This window comes from Pollachius pollachius (assembly GCF_949987615.1).
Source record: "Pollachius pollachius genome assembly, chromosome: 20".
Classification (NCBI taxonomy): domain Eukaryota; kingdom Metazoa; phylum Chordata; class Actinopteri; order Gadiformes; family Gadidae; genus Pollachius; species Pollachius pollachius.
In genome coordinates this window covers 10,412,784-10,433,283 of record NC_136953.1, presented here as the reverse complement: position 1 = coordinate 10,433,283, position 20,500 = coordinate 10,412,784, and the positions used below count along the sequence as shown (strand labels likewise).

At 49.8% G+C, this 20,500-nt stretch overlaps 1 protein-coding gene across 1 annotated transcript in view; it reads right to left on the bottom strand.

The window, feature by feature from the left end:
- The window catches only part of svep1 (sushi, von Willebrand factor type A, EGF and pentraxin domain containing 1), a gene marked incomplete at its 5' end in the record, with an annotated part of 91,613 nt that overhangs the window by 33,589 nt on the left and 37,524 nt on the right, over positions 1–20,500 (bottom strand). The window contains 14 exon segments of the mRNA XM_079758029.1: positions 35–196; positions 817–1,050; positions 1,561–1,761; positions 2,726–2,828; positions 2,912–3,033; positions 4,021–4,212; positions 5,049–5,180; positions 7,561–7,671; positions 10,298–10,427; positions 10,712–10,830; positions 13,356–13,550; positions 15,698–15,898; positions 19,243–19,422; positions 20,386–20,500. The exon segment at positions 20,386–20,500 is cut by the window's right edge and continues 44 nt beyond it. Of these exon segments, the coding sequence (XP_079614155.1) occupies positions 35–196; positions 817–1,050; positions 1,561–1,761; positions 2,726–2,828; positions 2,912–3,033; positions 4,021–4,212; positions 5,049–5,180; positions 7,561–7,671; positions 10,298–10,427; positions 10,712–10,830; positions 13,356–13,550; positions 15,698–15,898; positions 19,243–19,422; positions 20,386–20,500 (2,197 nt within the window).

Here is a 20,500-nt window from a genome sequence, read left to right as displayed (position 1 = left end):
CGTGCGTGCGTGTGTGAGTGTGTGTAGACCCCACCCTTGCACTCGGCGGCGCTGCGGGAGTGCAGGTAGGCGGTGGACGTGCCCTCTGGACAGGTCTTGCACTCCAGCTGGCCCTCCTGGTCCTGGAAGGAGCCCAGCCAGCAGCTCTCACACTCATGGTACTCCAGGGAGAAGTAGGTCCCCACCGGGCACTGGACTGCACACACACACACGCACACACATACACACACACAGACACGCACACACACACACACACACAGACACGCACACACACATACACAGACACGCACACACACATACACACAAACACAGACACGCACACACACAGACACACTCACACACACGCTCACACACACACACAAACACACACAGACACACGCACACACACATACACACACGCACACAAGCACACACACACACAGACATAAAAACACACACACCGACACAGATTTATACACACACAGTCACACATGCACAAACACACACACACACACACACACACACACACACACAGTTTAGATTTGTGTAGCCTCAACAACCGAAACTCGAAATAGGAAAAAGTTCCCTTCACTTTATATATTGTAGCGCTATCTTCTGCTGTACATTTAGAAATCAGGTTTGAGATGTTAAACCACGGCCCTGATGCCTGGGATCACTCAGTAAAGAGCCAGTGAGGGGTTATGCAGTGGTGACTGCTACACACTGGTGGTGAATGAGGCGGGATGCTGAATGAAAGAATCAATGAAAACCTAAACGCAGCGCAGCACAAGGACGGGGATTAGGTTGAGGAAGAAAACCACGCCCCCCCCCGCTCACCACACATGCGGCCCTTGAGCACCGAGCCGGGCCGGCAGAACAGCGTGGCCCTCCGGCTGACCAGGGACTTGGGGTCAACCACGATCAACTCCCTCTCCACGTTGAAGCTGGACAGCGGCTGGCGGGCCAGCGTGCGGCGCAGCCGATTGGTCAGCTGCTCCAGGGTACGCATGAGCCTCCTCTGGTTGGCCGCCTCAACCGAGTCGTTCCTCGACTGGGGCAGGGGGATGCTCGCTGGGGGAGAGAACGGGGGGGAGACGAGGAACGGTTGGTTATCCCTCCTAGGTTATCTGTTGTGTCAGGTAGGCAGGCAGGGTATCCCCAGGGAGACCTGTGTGCAGTTCACCAAATAATGTTCTTTTAGAAGATAGTCTTCTTTGACCTGCTCGCTATTTTACCTCCAGGGCACTGGGAGGCGCTGTTGGGGAATTTTAAACCACCGACAAATTAAAACAATATTAAATCCATGTATCCATGAACACCATAAAGGACGGCCTAATGGCAGTGGTTATCCCTTTGCACTTATTACGAGGAACAGCCGAGACACTGTTATTGTATGGTTTGGCTTGTTGGTTGGATTAGGCCTGTGTAGTACGTAATCAATACGTTAACTAAAAATAACATTTGTTTCATTGTGAGGGAAGGGGTGGAAAGTGGAAAGATCCCCTTTTCACAGGGACTGACAGAGGGGCAGTCGATAGCTCAGAGGTCAGCTGGGTCATGAACTCATCCCCGGCCCCTTACCGGTGATGTTGAAGAAGATCTGGATCTTCTGGTCCCGGGTGGGCCTGCGGATCCGCCGGTGTCTCTTGGTGCGGAGGCGGGCGGGGGCCCTCCTCTCCTGGGACCGGGGGGGACGGCTGTCCAAGGCGTAGCCCGAGTCAAAGTAGGTGTAGTCCTGGGAGCCCTGGGGGGCCGTGCCGGTGCCCCACCCCCCCGCCGGCCCTGAGAGAGCCAGGATGGCCAGGAGGAGAGGGGGAGACACCAGATGGGGGGAGGGAGGGAGGAGGGAAAGACACACCGAATGGAGACAAGGGGAGGGAGAGAGAGGGCAGAAGGGGGAGAGAAGGATAGGGAGAGGAGAGGGACAGAGGAGGGAGACACCAGGGAACAGGAGGGGGAGGTAGGGGGGAGGGAGACACCAGGGAACAGGAGGGGGAGGTAGGGGGGAGGGAGACACCAGGGGCCAGGAGAGGGAGGAAGGGGGGAGGGAGACACCAGGGAACAGGAGGGGGAGGTAGGGGGGAGGGAGACACCAGGGAACAGGAGGGGGAGGTAGGGGGGAGGGAGACACCAGGGGCCAGGAGAGGGAGGAAGGGGGGAGGGAGACACCAGGGGACAGGAGGGGGAAGGAGAGGGAGGGAGACACCAGGGGACAGGAGGGGGAGGTAGGGGGGAGGGAGACACCAGGGGACAGGAGAGGGAGGTAGGGGGGAGGGAGACACCAGGGGACAGGAGGGGGAGGTAGGGGGGAGGGAGACACCAGGGGACAGGAGGGGGAGGTAGGGGGGAGGGAGACACCAGGGGACAGGAGGGGGAGGTAGGGGGAGGGAGACACCAGGGGACAGGAGAGGAAGGTAGGGGGGAGGGAGACACCAGGGGACAGGAGAGGGAGGTAGGGGGGAGGGAGACACCAGGGGACAGGAGAAGGAGGTAGGGGGAGGGAGACACCATGGGGGAGAGATGGAGAGAGGAGACGGAAGGGGAAAGTAGGGGAAGGAGAAAAAGGTTAGCATGGGGTTGGGGATCATGTGAGATGAATACAGAGTGGCGTATGCACACGCAGACAGACAGACAGAGGATAAGCCCTTGTGCAGACAATCGGTGTACATACAGACAGATGGACCCATAAACACAGGTGCAGACAACCTATAAGACAGAGCATGCGCATCGAGACGGACAGCGTTACCTATGGCGAATCCGTTGTCGTAGTCGTAGTTGTACTCCAGACACTGTCCCTGGGAGTTCACCTCCAGCTTACAAACGTCCTCGCTCTCACAGAGGTTGGGGAGCTGTGGGACAACACACATCAACACTGAGTATGTGGATGTGTGGCTGTGTGTGCGTGCTTATGTGTCCGTGCGTGCGCGCTCACCAGGACTTTGAGCTTGATGTTGAACTCCCCGGTGAAGGTCTTGAGCAGGTCCAGGTCGTCGCAGCGCGAGGCCTTGAACAGCATCTCAAAGGGCTTCAGGCCGTTGTTCGCCACGCGGTTCACTGGGGGAGGAAACAACAGCGCAGGGTTACAGTGTTATAACTGGGGGAGGAAACTACAGCGCAGGGTTACAGTGTTATCACTGGGGGAGGAAACAACAGCGCAGGGATACAGTGTTATCACTGGGGGAGGAAACTACAGCGCAGGGATACAGTGTTATCACTGGGGGAGGAAACAACAGCGCAGGGTTACAGTGTTATCACTGGGGGAGGAAACTACAGCGCAGGGATACAGTGTTATCACTGGGGGAGGAAACAACAGCGCAGGGTTACAGTGTTATCAGTGGGGGAGGAAACTACAGCGCAGGGTTACAGTGTTATCAGTGGGGGAGGAAACTACAGCGCAGGGTTACAGTGTTATCAGTGGGGGAGGAAACTACAGCGCAGGGTTACAGTGTTATCACTGGGGGAGGAAACTACAGCGCAGGGTTACAGTGTTATCACTGGGGGAGGAAACTACAGCGCAGGGTTACAGTGTTATCACTGGGGGAGGAAACTACAGCGCAGGGTTACAGTGTTATCAATGGAGGAGGAAACTACAGCGCAGGGTTACAGTGTTATCAGTGGGGGAGGAAACTACAGCGCAGGGTTACAGTGTTATCAGTGGGGGAGGAAACTACAGCACAGGGTTACAGTGTTATCAGTGGGGGAGGAAACTACAGTGCAGGGTTACAGTGTTATCAGTGGGGGAGGAAACTACAGCGCAGGGTTACAGTGTTATCACTGGGGGAGGAAACTACAGCGCAGGGTTACAGTGTTATCAGTGGGGAAGTAGGTGCACAAACGTTTGGACCGTTGACACGTAAAAGAAAAACAAAGCTTCCTTGTTTCCTGGAGAAAGCTATGTTCAATACATTTCATAAATATCAATGTCAAACATTGAACATTGAACCACTATAAACTGATTGTATAAATGGCCGATAAGAAACCAAAGGGCCGAAACCAGCTGAACCGGTGGGAAACGTTTGGTCTGAAAGCAGACAAACTCACGGGAGCAGTCGGGGCGGTCCGAGGACGTGGCCGGCAGCCACACGCCGTCGTAGGCGCACGAGTAGCTGTGGACCGCGTCCTGGGCGAAGTTGTAGCCCTCCTTGCAGCGCAGCACGCAGTTCACGGCCTCCTCCTCCTCCACGCACACAAACTCCCCGTTGACGGGAACATAGGGCTGGCTGCAGTCCGTCCCTGTGCACCACAGGAAACACGACAGCAATTGATTGAAATGATGAATGAGCGGGGACCATGGGAGTAAACGAGCTAGCTAGCAGGTTAAAGGTGACATATTGTGCCATGGATAGATATAAAACACTATATGTCTTACGGCGGCGTCTAGAACGTCATCACAGGCGGCCATCTTACCACAGGCAAGCTTTCTGGTGGAACCTGTGGTCAGTCAGTGATCTGCACAAACGCTAATACTCTTATCTCTGTGAAAACTTGACGGATTTACAAACGGTTTGGTTTCTTACAAACGTTATTAACGTGGTTATAATGGTGTACCTATTTTAGAACATTATTCTATTTTTTTAGAACCTAACATAATTATTCATAAGTATGCAGTGTCATAACTGCATCTGAAAATCGGTTGAAAATTGAGCAAGTTATGGTTATTTAAAAAGTACATGTACCACTACCAACACAATGTTATGGTTGATCAGCTGACTGTGTCAAGATGGCCGCCAGTGTGGACGTTCGACTCCATTGGCCAGCAGCGCGGACGAGACATCTAGTGTTCTATAGATATGTATGTATTATACAACCAGCTGTGAGTGTGATTAGCCGTAACAAGCCGTTTAGAAAAATTGGCCTCTTCTGACATCACAAGTGGGCGTGTCCACCTAGATGTATGACGGATAGATGAGCAACGTTTGTTACAGTCCACTTGGTAGGCTGGTAGACACGCCCACTTGTGATGTCAGAAGACGCAGATTTTCAAAACAGCTTGTAGCGGCTAATCACACTCACACCTGGTGGCATAACATGTGGCCTTTAAGGCACTAGTCTTGAGCGGCGGGCGGTACCTTGGACGGTGATGGTGAGGTCACATGTGCGGTTGTTACCCGCCGCGTCGGTGGCCGTGTAGCGCACCAGGGTTTCCCCCACGGGGAATAGTGACCCGGGGGTGTGGCTGCTTGTCACCACTATGCGACCACCTGGAAGAAGGGGGGGAAGACAGCTCATGGATTGGTTTGAGAGCCATGGAAAGCAGAGAAATATGTTGGAGTACACTACTTCCTATTCAAACTGAATAGGTCATGTTATATTAAAAATAACGGAAAACTTAGCCCAGAGTAGACAGATTACAATACATCAGTATAAAAAAAGTTGAAAGGCTAACTACAAAAGTCAGACACGGAATCAGAGCATACAAAGAATCCGACAAAAACAGTTAGCCTGGCTAACGCCAGACCTCATCTCAATCTACATTGAGAAGAGGTCTGGGAACCACACATTCATTTTCTCGTATTTGAGGCGTGGTTTACGATTGCCCATTGCCGTTTATTGGGCGCTACGAATGTCTTTCATATGAGTCTGTACGTAGCTCATAGCCAATCGTATCAATTATACCAGATGCCAGAATTATACCAGAATTCGATGAGGAAGAAGACGATGGGTGTGTCGCATAGACGTCGTCATCGTCTTGCCGTCCCTCCCCGTTCTGTGATTGGTTCCCTATCTCAGGCAAAAATCGGATCTATGGAATCCAGGCTGCCTAGCAGAGCGAAATGAAATCGCGCGCAAGGCAGCATGGGTGTAGCCAGGCTAAAAAACAGTCAGGTAAAGATTGTCAGCACGGTAACCACTGCAGTAACTTTGGGGTCTGTTTAGAGATTAGGTGAATGCATTTCTTCAACTGTCCTGCTGGGGGCAGTGTTGTTGGCTAAATGGCAAATGACAGGCAGAAGGAGTGGTCTCTCTTTAATCATGGCGGTGATGATGTTTCACTGTTGTTTCAGTGGGATCAGCTGACGGAGAATGGAAACGATGTGTCTAAACATCCCAGACAATAAAGAATGTGTGTGTATGTGTGTGTGTCTTTGTGTGTGTGTGTGTGTGTGTGTATGTGCCTGTTTGGCATGGCCCCTAGAATTTTGCATAATAGCCCTTTATGAGAGCAGAGAGCGAAAATGACACATAACGTAAGGCAGACAATGAACGAGAGTTAGGAACATAAAAAAAATGACACACAGTGGAGGAAAGAGCAAAATAAAAACAGAAAGTAACCGGCTGGGGCCTCGTGTGACGAGGGAGAGAAAAAAAAAGGGCGTGCGACCTTTCATCTCAGTGCAGTCCGTGCCCTCGTTCTCCTCTTCCCTCCACCATTATAAACACATCCAGGAGCATGGGGCCATTCCAACAGTGCTGACACACGTCTGGCCCCGCTGGAGCCTACTGTCTGCTTGAGTGTGTGTGTGTGTGTGATTATGTGTGTGTGTGTGTGTGTGTGTGTGTGTGTGTGTGTGTGTGTGTGTGTACGTGTGCTATAAATAGCCTGGGGCATCAGGGTGTAGGCCTGGAAAAACAAAACACTGACGTGGACGTTGCACGCAGCTGACGTGTTGCGGCCCCGGAGACCGCCCGCAAGACTCTGTTATTACACCCACTGCGTATGTGCATGCGTGTGTGTGTGTGTGTGTGTGTGTGTGTGTGTGTGTGTGTGTGTGTGTGTGTGTGTGTGTGTGATTTTTGTAAACTCCGATGCATCCACTGCATATAGTCAGGTGCAAAATAATGTTTTTTTGTATATTGCAATAGTTGTCAATATACCAGTATTTGTGTGTGTTCTTCTGGGCTTGGGTGAGTGAGCATCGGTGTGTTTGTGTGTGTGTGTGTGTGTGTGTGTGTGTGTATGCACTGGCTGGTCTCCAACACCATAACTGCACCCTGTGACTGTTTCTGAAGTGTGCTTGTAAATGGTAAAATACATGTTATGTGTTTTTTTGTACTTCACTTTACAGCTTCAGTTTAGTTTCAGTAATGGTCTCAAGTCACAGCGAATTAAATCGATCGTATTATTTTCGTTTCCCATAGTAATTTCGGGAAAACACAGCTTTTAAGTGTTTTTGTAATGTATTCGATTCAATGCAAACCCAAGGAAAGTTTGGTCACAAGATTGCAAACATCAGTCAGAATAACACTCACAACAAATAAAGTATCAAATATAGTACAACTCAAAAAGAAGATTTTCACATAAAGCTAAAGCCAAGAAGAGCAGAGGAAGAGGAAGAGCAGAGGAAGAGGAAGGAAAAGAAGGCGGCATGGGAAGACAAGAGTAAAGGAGATGAGAAGAGAGAAGAGGAAAGAAAGGAATGAGATAGGAGAGGAGAGGAGAGGAGAGGAGAGGAGAGGGGAGGAAAGGAGAGGAGAGGAGAGGAGAGGAGAGGACAGGAAAGGAGAGAAGAGGAGAGGAGAGGATAAGAGAGTACAGGTGGGCGAGGAGACTAGAAGAGAAGAGGCCAGGCGAGGACAGGAGAAGAGAGGAGAGGAAGATCTGATGTCTGGAAACACAGAGCGGTGGAGGGACAGACATACCTGAGTTGTCGGAAAACTGCGGCACCTCCCATCTCACCACCGCCGCCTCTGAGTCTGTGGCCTGGACCGTGGGTGGAGACCTGCACCTGTCAATCACCGGGGGCTCCGTATCTAGGGAACCAGAGAAGGGGCGGGGGCGGGGGGGAGGGAGGCAGAGAGGGAGAGAAAGCGTCAGCCTGGGCATGACCGCCAGACATGATCAATCGAGACCATACAGGCCGAATTGTGAGGCATCGTGTACATCGTCAGCAAGTTTAAGAACTGTGCGCACGGCCGACATGAAGTTCCCTCAGCAGTGCTTCATTACGAGCTGCCGGTGTTTGGGAACAACCCCAAAGCATGCCGCCTCTCAAACTCCTGCTGCACCTCGTTAAAGAGGACTCCGGAAGAAAAGAGAAGAAGAATTGAGAAAAGGGAAAGACAGCGGTTGCGCAATCGCGCCCGAATTTGAACTTGGAGTTTGGGGGAGGGGGGGGGGGGCGTTTGCACGATCGGGCCCGTCGATGGCGTGTCAGAGGGCACCGCGCGAACACATGCTACCGATAAAAGCCCCGGGGGCGTTCCGAACGTGGCAGTAACATATGGAAGTGTTCATCGCTGCCACCCCCCGCCCAGCCCCCAAACCGTGCGCTCCTTCCTCCACCCTCGTCTCCGCGTGGCACGCGTTATCCGACGCATTGGCCAAAACCCTGGGTCGCTTTTTGGTGGAAACGCTAGTGGCTGTCTAGCGTCTGTCCACCGCCACCATCGACCACTGCTGACTTGCGTTATTGGCACGTGCACCCTGCGAGAGCAATGGCCAAGTAGACGGTTGTGATGCCGTAGCGTTGGTGGGGGTCTGGGCGATTATCTGAGCTAGTACGGAAAAGCCCTGTGCTGCAGCTGCACCCCTACTGCACAAATGTTGTCGGAACAACTTAAGCGTCGAGTTCTCTCTCTTCTCTCTCTCTCTCTGTGGTTATGTCTCTCTCTCTCCCTCTCTCACTCACTCTCTCTCTCTCTCCCTCTCTCTTCTCTCTCTCTCTAAGGCTATATCTCTCTCTCTCTCTCTCTCTCTTCTCTCTCCCTCTCTCTATGGCTATGTCCCTCTCTCTTGCTCTCACTTTCTCTTCTCTCTATTGCTATCTCTCGCTCACTCTCGCTCTCCCTCCCTCTCTCTCTCTCTCTCCCTCTCTCTTCTCTCTCTCTCTAAGGCTATATCTCTCTCTCTCGCTCTCTCTTCTCTCTCCCTCTCTCTATGGCTATGTCTCTCTCTCTCTCCCGCTCTCTTCTCTCTCTCTCTAAGGCTATATCTCTCTTTCTCGCTCTCTTCCCTCTCCCTCTCTCTATGGCTATGTCTCTCTCTCTCCCTCTCTCTTCTCCCTCTCTCTAAAGCTATATCTCTCTTTCTCTCTCTCGCTCTCTTCTCTCTCCCTCTCTCTATGGCTATGTCTCTCTCTCTCTCTCGCTCTCTCTTCTCTCTCTCTCTAAGGCTATTCTCTCTCTCTCGCTCTCTCTCTTCTCTCTCTCTCTAAGGCTATTCTCTCTCTCTCTCGCTCTCTCTTCTCTCTCTCTCTAAGGCTATTCTCTCTCTCTCGCTCTCTCTAAGGCTATTCTCTCTCTCTCTCGCTCTCTCTTCTCTCTCTCTCTCTAAGGCTATTCTCTCTCTCTCGCTCTCTCTTCTCTCTCTCTCTAAGGCTATTCACTCTCTGTCTCTTCACCATCTCCAGGATCCACTGAGAGAAGGAGAGTCCACTGAATGTGCATCTGTTTGCCGAGGCCCCTGGCTCTCCGTATGAGGGCCCCCAATAGGAAAGGTGCTGTAGTATGAACAGACGTTTAGTTATCTTGGCCCCAAACACTACCCCAGCGAGAGGAAGACCAGTAACAGTAACAGACAGTAGTCAACGGTTTCAACGGAGCGGAGAGGACGAGGCCAATAGCACGACCAGTTGAAACAACACAGAGGGGTCTGTGTTTGTGTGTGTGGTGGTGAGTGTGTGTGGTGGCGCACACTTTTGTGCAGAATAATTGTTGATTTTGGAATTCCAATTCAAATTCCTTCTTGTGTTTGCTTAATTTTTGTTTCGGGGAGCCGTGATAGACTATGACACTACATAATGTACCCAATTTTCATTTTTAAATCCAATTCTCCCCGGGTCTGACCCTGCTAAATCAATTCAACATGCCTTCCTGGCAGAACAGAATGAAAATAAAAGGCCCCAAGCCTCACTCTCACTGTGCCGTGTTTGTGTGAGTACGGGCATGCGTGTGCGTGTGTGTGTGCGTGTGTGTGTGTGTGTGTGTGTGTGTGTGTGTGTGTGTGTGTGTGTGCGTGTGCGTGTGCATGTGTGTGTGTGTGTACATTTATGGAGAATGCAACATTTGGGGTAGGGAATATCTAGTTATGCCCGAGGAACCCAATGATGCTGATCTGCTAAGCACAACAGAGCAGGCAGCTGGCGATAGAAATCTAATCTACCTTCTTATTGGAATAAGGAGGTGGAGGAGAAGATAAGCCAGGCGGTGTTCTGGACATCTCCCCAATCTCTTTCTTTCTCTCGGTCTCTCTATCCTGTTCTTCCATTTCAAATTACCGACATCCTGGTAAACTAAAAGGAGGTGTGTGTGTGGGTGGGCTCACTCACTCACTCATTCACCCACCGCGAGTGAGTGAGCGAGTGAGTGTTTTTGTGAGTTTGTGTTTGTGCAAGTATGTGTGTGTGAATGTGTGTTTGAGTGTGTGTGTAGTGCGTACCGACGACGGTGACGGTGAAGGAACAGTTGGCCTGGTTGCCGGCGCGGTCCGTGGCGATGTAGGTGATGGTCTCCGTGCCGACGGGGAAGAACTGCGGAGGGGTGTAGATGGGCTTCACCTGCACCATCACCTGGGTTAGGGTGGAGGTGAAAGAGGCCCGGGGAGGGAGAGAGAGAGAGAGAGAGACAGAGAGAGAGAGAGGAGAGGAGAGAGAGAGAGAGAGAGAGAGAGAGAGAGAGAGAGAGAGAGAGAGAGAGAGAGGGAGAATTTTTGGGAATAGACTTTGGCAAGTGTGACATGGCTTTGCTCAATTTATGAAATCCCCCACCCCTCAATCCATCCATACATCTATCTATTTATCCATCCGTCCATTTTTTTTTCATCCATACATCCATTTATTTGACGACCTCTGACCTCTAGTCCCGAGTTGTCTGTGGCGTTGGGGGCGTTCCAGCTGACGCTAGCCGTGATGCGGCGCTCGTCCGTGCCCGCCTCCACGTTCTCCGGACACTGCATCCTCGGGGGCTGGGAGTCTGGGTGCATCCCATAATAGAAATATCAATAATAATCACACAATCATAATCTGCATTTAAATACCACGTTGACACAAACAACACACAAACACTGCATATCAATCTCCATTCACTCATTGGCCGCAGCCAGCACTGATTTCTCCTTAATTGGTGTGCTGTGATGTCATCTGACCTTTGAACTACCTAATTACATCCTGCATTAGACACTCATTATGGGTCCTTATGAATTTGGAGAAAGTGCACTTAATTCCACTCCGCACCAAGCTGCAAGAAGTCATAACCTCTCCCTCCCTCTCTCTTGCTCGCTCTCTCTGTGGACATTACCTCAGATTGACTGGGGCTCATCGGTGAGAGATCAAAGGTCACGGGAGATATCTGGACGGCTGGAGATGGAAAACCCTGACCCCTATCACCCGCTGTCCCACGCAGTGCTGGGGATTCCTCTTGGGTCAATTACCGGCTCACATAACAGGTCTGAGTGACGTCAGCTATAGGTGAATACAGGGAGCAGCTGTCTGCTCTCCTTGTATGAAACCTGCACTATCTCCGTTTTTATACTGATACATTTATAGCGCTATCATTCTTAGACAACAGCGACTAGAGTGGACCAGAATAAAACGATTAAGAGAGAATAAATTGGCTGGACGCACATTTTATTCTCGAAGGAGCTTTGCAGTTCAGTAAATAGTAGCAGTAAAATATTTACATTTTTATTTCCAGTCGGTAGATAATTGTTTATGGTTTTCACATTTGTTTTATACATACAATGTTTGATTGATTGATTGGTGGTTTGATGGATATATTTTTGAACGATTGATTGATTTATTTGTTTTTTGATGGATAGATTGTTTGATTGATTCATTGTGTGATTGTCTGTTTGATTGACGGATTGAGTGATAGATAGATTGATTGGAAGGTTTAAAAAACAAAACATTATATATGCTTACACATAAGCATCGATCTCTCTCTCCTATCTATGCTCCTTGATGAATGTAGCACATATAAATTTGTGTTGTACACTGAACAAGTAAATAGTATATCTCATCCAATGTGATTATGGAAAAAAAAATCCATCGACATCATCTTTCAAACATTTAATCTGTTTAAATCCAGTTTTTAAAGACGATGTGTGTGTGTGTGTGTGTGTGTGTGTGTGTGTGTGTGTGTGTGTGTGTGTGCGTCTTGCGTAAGGAGACCCAGTGATACCATCTGGACCTGGATCGGACCCTCCTGAGAGACAGTGCCTCTCTTATACACATCAACAGGCATCTGTCCTTTTTTTTCTGAGCAGGGGAGTGGGTTAGTGGGGGGGGGAGGGAATAGCTGTCTGAGAGGGTCATCACCATTGGAACATGGAGAGGGACTGCGCCATCTTCTTATTTTGATTGTTGAAGAGGTTCCTTCAGTTCACGCATGCTTGTTTTGTCGATTTCCTACTGTGCTCATCATATTTGTCTGCATTATCTGGCTCTTCCTAACTTAACTCGTAACTCTAGGTCACGGTCTGTTATTTCTCACACTCAGTAAACTCTCTCTCTTGCTCTCTCTGTCCCTCTCTTGAGTTTCTCTCTGTTAGCTCACTCTCTATATGTTCCACTTTCTCCCTTAATAATCGCAGACACAAAGCAGTCCAGATTGTCCATAAAAAAATAAATAAACATTGTAAAAGTGGAACACCAAACGGATGACTCATGCTACTATTTCATTTGTCCTCCCCCTAGTCTCCCTCTCTCTGCCTCCCTTCTTCTCTCTCTTCAATTCCCCACTTTTTTCCATTTTTATGACACCTCCTGTCTCCATAGAACCATTCGCCGGCTCATTAGCCACCATTTCCTCATTGCCCCCGGCAGAGGAAGAGGAAGATGAAGAGATGAAGGCGAAGAGAGAGCGGCGAGAGAGACAGAGTTTGCTGGCCACCTGTTCCGAAGTGCCAGCCCCACCCCCATCGTCCACCACCACCCTTCCCTCTGGGTCTGTGCAGACCCCGCGATGTTCAGACATGGTTTGAGTTAGACAAACCCAAAGAAAGAGACCGCCGACACAAGAATCAAGTTAGCCCCTTTCCCACAGTCCCCGATCGGGGGGGAAGGAGAGGGAGGTAGGGAGGGGAATGGAAAGAAATGTCCACATCCAAAATTTCTCTTTCTCAGAGACTTCTCACTGTATCTCTCTGTCTCTGCTCTGTCTCTCCAACCCCATGCTTTTTCCACTTCCAGCCCTCCTGGCTTTTATTGTTCTGTTTTATTTGTCTGGCTACTAACAGACACAGGGAAACCTGCAGCGCATGGCGTGCACACATGCGCTTGCCGGGGAACATTTAGAGGAGAAGGGGATTATGGTCCTTGTTAAAATGTCCTCAAAAGGAACATACGTTCTACTGACTGTGACAGGGGACACAGTTGCCCACTGAAACCAATCTTAAGGAGGCCAAATGGTTCGGACTAGTGCGAGTCATTCAGGGGGTCAAAGCTTTAACAAAACACACACACACACACACACACATCTATAGACACAGTCACACATACCTGCGCAGGTGACGCTTTGGACATTAGCGCTCCAGTCACCGGTGCTAAGACACACCGCCCGCCTCCCGCCCTGGAGGCGGTAACCTTGGCGACAGGTGGCTACGCAGATGGCGCCCTGGGCCATTGACCTCTTCCCACAGGCAGGGGGCGACAGCACGACGTTCCTCTGGACCACCATCATCGGACAACGCACTTCTGGAGGGAAGAAGACTAGACGAGGTGAGTTTTATTCGTTAGTTATTTATACACAAATTTATACACAAATTTACACTATTTATCTAAATAAATCTGGAACTAATATAATTTAGCTTTTTAGGTTGATAAATGAATATGCCAAAAAGTCTGGTATAGTTTTAACATTACTATAGCATCATTTTAGCTTGACCCTATACAAGCTTAGCATGTTTGTTCTTGTAAGTGCAGAGAGTTGGAGAAAGGGGCGCTTATCTAAATCAAGAGCATTTGGGTGAACCTCAGCAATGTCTTTATGCCATTGTGCGTGTTATAAAACTGCTTGAAGTGGACACGAATCAGACTGCGTGGCAACGAGAATCAAATAAAACGGAACAGCCGAAAGAAAGGCGCGGTCGCCGAACGCTTCTAAAACAAGAAGCCACTTTCTCTTTTAAAGTAGGACTTTCCTCAAACACATGGCGTCATGCTCCTCTCAAAACCACTCTCGTTCCCCCTCTACCTCCCTCGCTATCGTCAACTGTCCCCATCCTCCATCCATCAACAGAGCATGGGTTCAGACATGTTTACTGGTAATGATGGGGAGTTTGGCACAACCCAGCAGGTCAACAAGGTCAAGGTGGAACCCCCCAAAGACGCCTAAGACCTTCCCAGAGCGAGGGGTTCCCCTGGTTAGGTTAAGTGGGGTGTAATTGTGGTGACTCTGCAGACATACCGGTGTGTTAGGAACAGCAAACAGACAATTAGGAAATCAGAGGTGAAACTGCCAATTTTCGGCAGGAATGCAATGTGGAAGCTGTGAAGGATGTGTGTGTATCGGTGTGTGTGTATCTGTGTGTGTGTGTGTGTGTGTGTGTGTGTGTGTGTGTGTGTGTGTCTTCTCTGCAACAGGCACAGACAAAGCCTAGATGATGCGTTTATTGGCCCACCACAAGTAAACGATATAAACGAAGCAAGATGTTGCTGAAGATGAAGGAGAATTGAAGGACAAAATAAGAGTGAGACAGAGAGAGAGAAAGAGAGGCAGAGCAAGAGGAAGCAAGAGAGAGAAGAGAGAGAACGGGAGAGAGAAAAAGCGACAGGAAGAGGGAGCGAGAGAGAGAAAGGGAGCGAGCAGAGAGAGGGAGACCGGAGCTTGAAGGACAGGACAGGCTTCATCCACAAGGACTGAGTCACTGCAGGGCAGAGAACAGAAGCAGGAGATCTGCGGCGGAGCAACTTGAACAACTTGGACTTTGGTTCTGATATAATTGACCCATGGCGCTTCTCTGTGGCCAGTCTGAGTCTACAGAAATATTTTCACCCAACTAGCAGTTTTAAGAAGTGTGTGGGCATTCCCAAAATATGGGTTGCGTCGTAGTAGCTGTAGTGTGTGTGTGTGTGTGTGTGTGTGTGTGTGTGTGTGTGTGTGTGCGTGTGTGTGTGTGTGCGAGCATGTGTGTGCTCAAGGGTACTTATTAGTTTAAAAATGTTGCTCAAACTACTATGTTCTGTTCTTACTCGGCTCCAACAAAACATTATGCTGAGGGCCAAAGTCCTGAAGACACGTTTTACAGAAATACTCTTAAAGTTTTCAGGTAAATAGCTTTTCTTTTACAGCCCCTGGCTGGTAGCTCCTGATATATCATCTACTCCCACTAGACAGACTTTTATTAGCAGACACTAAACAGATAGCAGGCCTGTTTGTGTGTGTGTGTGTGTGTCTGTGTGTGTGTGTGTGTGTATGTGTGTGTGTGTGTGTGTGTGTGTGTGTTTGTGTGTGGGAGATGATTGCAAAAGTAGACTTTTCTGGTGCCCATTTCCCAGGATGTATTAGAAACAGTAACGTTTTATAAAATCAAGGACTAAGTTTAAGTTCACAGCTAGAAATGGTTAAGTCGAGGCAAAATTTCAGGTATTTGTTGGCAGAAAAAGATGGCAGAGTTTCGGCTAACTTGTTCAATTCAGGGTAATGCAGGGTAATGATCTGTCAGGAGGAAGGCACTGCATCATGGGAAATAATCCTCAGGTCTGCGTAGTTGCATGCAACCATTGGACAGTCTTGGCTATTTGTGTGTGTGTGTATATGTGTGTGTGTGTGTGTGTGTGTGTGTGTGGTGTGTAGGTCAGGTGGAGAGTGGGGGGGGTCTATGTAGTCCTTGAAGGCTTACCCACACACCGAGGTTGGGGTCCGCTCCACAGGGAGTCGGCCAGGCAGGTGAGCCGGCTGTCCCCCTCCAGCCGGTAACCCCGCTCACAACCCGCCGTGCACTCCGCCCTGTAGGGGGCGCCACCGCCAACACCGCCACCTCCTCCCTCGGCGCACCTCAGGTAGCCATGCTGCGGCCTGGTGAGCGGGGGGCAGGAGCGCACTGGGGGTCCGAGAAGAATCCAAAAAAAAGGACGAAGAAGAAAGGAAAAGTTTGTGACATCACAAATGTCCGATTTGCGTCTAATGAGCAAAAGACGCAGAAGGAGGGAAGATGTATGGTATACATGTTGTTCAGGATCCCACCTCACGAGTACATGTGAGGAGGGAATCAAGGCTTTATGGTTGTGGATTTTGTTCAGGGGAGAGGGGGGTGTTTTGTCATTTTAATTGCAGGATGAGGGTTAGGGTGAGTTTAATTTCCGGTGGTTTGTGTGTCATATTGCCTTGGAGACCACTAAATGAGGGCAGCGCGGAGTGCAATGCTGTCTATTATTTCACTTTTGCTGTAGAAAAAATATTTTTTAAGCGGAATTACAGATTTAACCGAAAGACAAACTAAGAGCGAAAACAAACTACGGAAATTAATTCCTCAGAAATCTCACAAAACAATATTAGACAGTATAAGATCCGATGTTCTTCTCTCTCTCCTGTATTTCAATGAGTGTAAAAGGATAGATGTTTTCAGTTACCCCAAAAAGGTGTAGGGTATTTTAAGGGCACAAAGAACAAAACAGTCCAACAAATGCATGTTTTACCAATGACAAAGAACCTTCAAAGTAATAGCGGTCTGGTTCAACCTCTTGGTTGAACTAAGTCGACCATATGGTCCAAACCTGCCTCTGTAATGAGGTCAAAGGCAGATGGTCCGAAAGGCAGATTGGAACAGACAGGAAAATAAACTAAAACCCAAAACACCTGTTAGAACGGCATTAGCATGAGAAAATCAACTGCAGAGCAAGGCCAACATGTTCACATCAAAGCTACCTGCTGGGGCGTTTGTTCTACTCTAACTGGAGTGCCAGATGAGCGGAGCTTCCTACAGTTTCGTTGCCGCAGGAGGCCAATCAATAAGATACGAGACAGGGAGGTGTAATAAACGCCAAACATTTCATACGAAACGGCTACCGGCCCACACTTTAGTTAATCCTTGGGGATTAAACCCATGACCTTGTCCGACATTTTGGGATCCGGCCCCGAGCCAAAACAAATGACTGTGTCGTGAAAGATGTCCACACCTTTTTTCATTTTTTATCATCGGCCTAGAAAACGCAATAACATCGAATATAAAAACACTCAATCAGACACAGGGCATAATAAATCATATGCATGGAATGTGGCCGTCAAAGCACTTTTAGGACTCCCAAATAACGCTCTCTTAAAACACTGAATGTATATGACTGTATATACGTTCTTGGTGTGAGTGTGTGTGTGTGTGTGTGTGTGTGGGGGGGGGGTCTGTCTGTTCCTCATTACACCAGGGGTCTGGGAAGGCGGCGTGGAGGATATAATTTCTCATCTCGCCACCCCTGGACAGACACACACACATACGCACATACACACACACACGCGCACACACACACACACACATACACACGCACACACACACACACGCACACACGCCCTTACGAATCCCACAGAGCTTGACGCAAGCTGGGAGGTCCCATTATTCAGTGACAAGTCTCACTGTATGCGGAAAACTATAGATACACACACACACACACACACACACACACACACAAGCACGTGCGAGTGCACGCGCACACACACATACACATACACAGTAAGGTATGCAACCACAGTTATGCACTGTAAAGTCTTACTGTCTGGGTATCCATATAACTCAAGGTTTTGCAAGAACATGGCTGGGAATTGGGATTTTGTTGTACTCGTTGAGCCTCTTCTGGGTTCACTTTTACTTTTTACAACTTTCACTTTTCACTGCACTGTAACTTTTGATATTGATTTGTTTAACCTTCTCTCTCTCTATCTCTCACATCATGACCCTGCATTCAAAACTCCATGAATCCTGTAGGAACAAGCCTTCCCTCACTGTCTCTCTCTCTCTTTTTTCCTAACGACTCTCTCTACCGCTCTCTCTTCCCAATCCCTCTCTTTCTATTGTCCCGCAAACCTTTCTCTCCCCTCGACCTCAATCTTCCCAATTCCTCTCTTCCAATACCTCTCTCTCTCTCTCTCTCTTCATCTCTTCCTATACATCTCTCTCCCTCTTCCCCTCTTCCTATACCTCTCTCTCTCCCTCTTCCTCTCTTCCTATACCTCTCTCTCTCTCTTCCTCTCGTCCCACACCTCTCTCTCGCTCCCTCTTCCTCTCGTCCCATACCTCTGTCTCTCTCTTCCTCTCGTCCCATACCTCTCTCTCTCCCTCTTCCTCTCGTCCCATACCTCTCTCTCTCCCTCTTCCTCTCGTCCCATACCTCTGTCTCTCTCTTCCTCTTGTCCCATTCCTCTCTCTCTCTCCCTCTTCCTCTCGTCCCATACCTCTCTCTCTCTTCCTCTCGTCCCATACCTCTCTCTCCCTCTTCCTCTCGTCCCATACCTCTGTCTCTCTCTTCCTCTCGTCCCATACCTCTCTCTCCCTCTTCCTCTCGTCCCATACCTCTGTCTCTCTCTTCCTCTTGTCCCATTACTCTCTCTCTCTCTCTTCCTCTCGTCCCATACCTCTCTCTATCTCTTCCTCACGTCCCATACCTCTCTCTCTCTCCCTCTTCCTCTCGTCCTATACCCCTCTTCCTATTCCTCTCTTTCCTAATGGCTCTGTGTCTCTCTCTATCGGTCTCTCTGTCTCTCCAGAGAGAGGGAGGAACAAGGGAGCCTCGGCAGAAGCGGAAAAGCCTCCTCCCGGTGACCTCAGCGCACCGCACGCGACGCGCAGACATGTGGCCGGCCGCCGTCACCTCCGGTGTTTGTTGTTCCTTCCCCCCGCCCACCTTCTTGTTTTACAAGCCGTCTTAGCAACCGTACCCGAGAGAGGGTAACCCGCGCTACCTCCCCTCTGTGCTGACGGAGCCCATTAGTGCGGATGCAAGCGTTTATTAGGACTCGGCCACATCAAGGGCTGGCAAATAGCAGCGGAACACTTTGATAGCTGCCCCGTGGATTTGATGACTATTGACTAACAATGGACGTGTGTGCGTGTGGGTTGGGGGGGGGGGGGGGTTTATGTGTGTTTGTGTGTGTCTGTGTGTGTCTGTGTGGAGTGGGGGGGGTTAAGTGTGTGTGTCTGTGAGATTGTGTGTGTGTGCGTGTGTTTGAGGGTGTTAAGTTCATGGGTGTGTGTGTGTGTGTGTCTGTGTGTGTGTGCGGATCACATTGGCACATTAAAAGTCAAGCTGAAAAGGGATCTAAAAGGCATCAAGAACCTAGAACCTATCATCAAACACTCCACCACAAACTAATGCCCTGCACCCCCTAACCCCCCCCCATCCCGGACTCAGCCTTCCTCCATCACCAGTGCATCCCCCTCTCCCCCCCCCCCCGCCTCACCCCTGCAGCTGGGCGGGGTCCCGGACCAGGCACCGTCCGCCTGGCACAGCCGGATGCCCGTGCCCTGGAGGTCGAAGCCGGGCAGACACTTGACGCCGCAGGCCGCGTCGTGGCGGTTGTTGCACGCGTTCTGGATGAAGAAGCCGTTGGCCGGGGGGGACAGCTTAGGGCAGTGCACCGCTGGAGGAGGAAGAGGAGGAGGAGGAGGAGGAGGAGGAGGAGGACATTTAGGAGAGGAGGAGGAGGAAAGGAGGAGGAGGAGGAGGAGGAGAGGATGAGGAGAATTTAGAACAGAAGAGAAGAGAAGAGGTAGAGGGGAGGAGAAGGAAGGAAACAGGAGAGGAGAGGAGGATTAGGGAGTGAGGAGGAGAGGAGCAGCAGAGAAGGAGGGAGGGGAGATGGAGGAGGGAAGAGATTATGAGGCGAGAGCAGATTAAAGCATTTTGGATAGAAAGATGCAGACATGATCCATCTTTTGGCTCAATGACACACAGACAATCAGAGCCAAAAGGGCTTTGTAGAGATGATGTTAGCTTCTGCTACTGCTGTTGTGTCCGTTTGGAACATGCTGTACACTTTCTCTTTCCTGACTCAAACTAAAGCACAAAATTATTAGCTGTGTGTGTGGTTGTGTTTGCGCGCGCGCGCGTGTTTGTGTGTGTGTGTGTGTATATGTGTGTGTGTGACAACAACAGAACCAACTAAATTATTGTTGGCTGAACTCTTCAGCATCTCCAGTTCATGTTTCGCGGAAGAGGAGGGAGGGAGTGAGATTACTGGAAGAAGAATAAACTTCCATTGAATCCCATAATTATTCATAACTTCTCAGACAAACAAATCATACATACACGGTATATAAATGATTGTGTGCAACAGTAACATAAAAAGAAGGGATTAAATATAGATAAACTAACTTCCTAGCGAATTAACTAGCTCCCTTCGAATAATTATCCAACTAGGTCACTCATTACTAAATGTGTGCCTGCTGTTTTTCCTTCCATCTGTCCAGCCATTCATCCATCCATCCACCTCATCCATTCATTCATCCACCTCATCCATTCATTCATCCACCTCATCCGCCCATCCTTCACATCTACCCATTCATCCACCCATCCGTCCTTTGCCCATGTCCCCCCCGCCTACCTTGGCAGGCCAGGCCGACAGCCCTATAGCCCGGCTGGCACACGCAGTCGGTGAGGGCGGTGCTTCCAGGCCGGGAGGTGTGCTGGGGGTCCGGGCAGGCCTGGCAGGTGCCCCG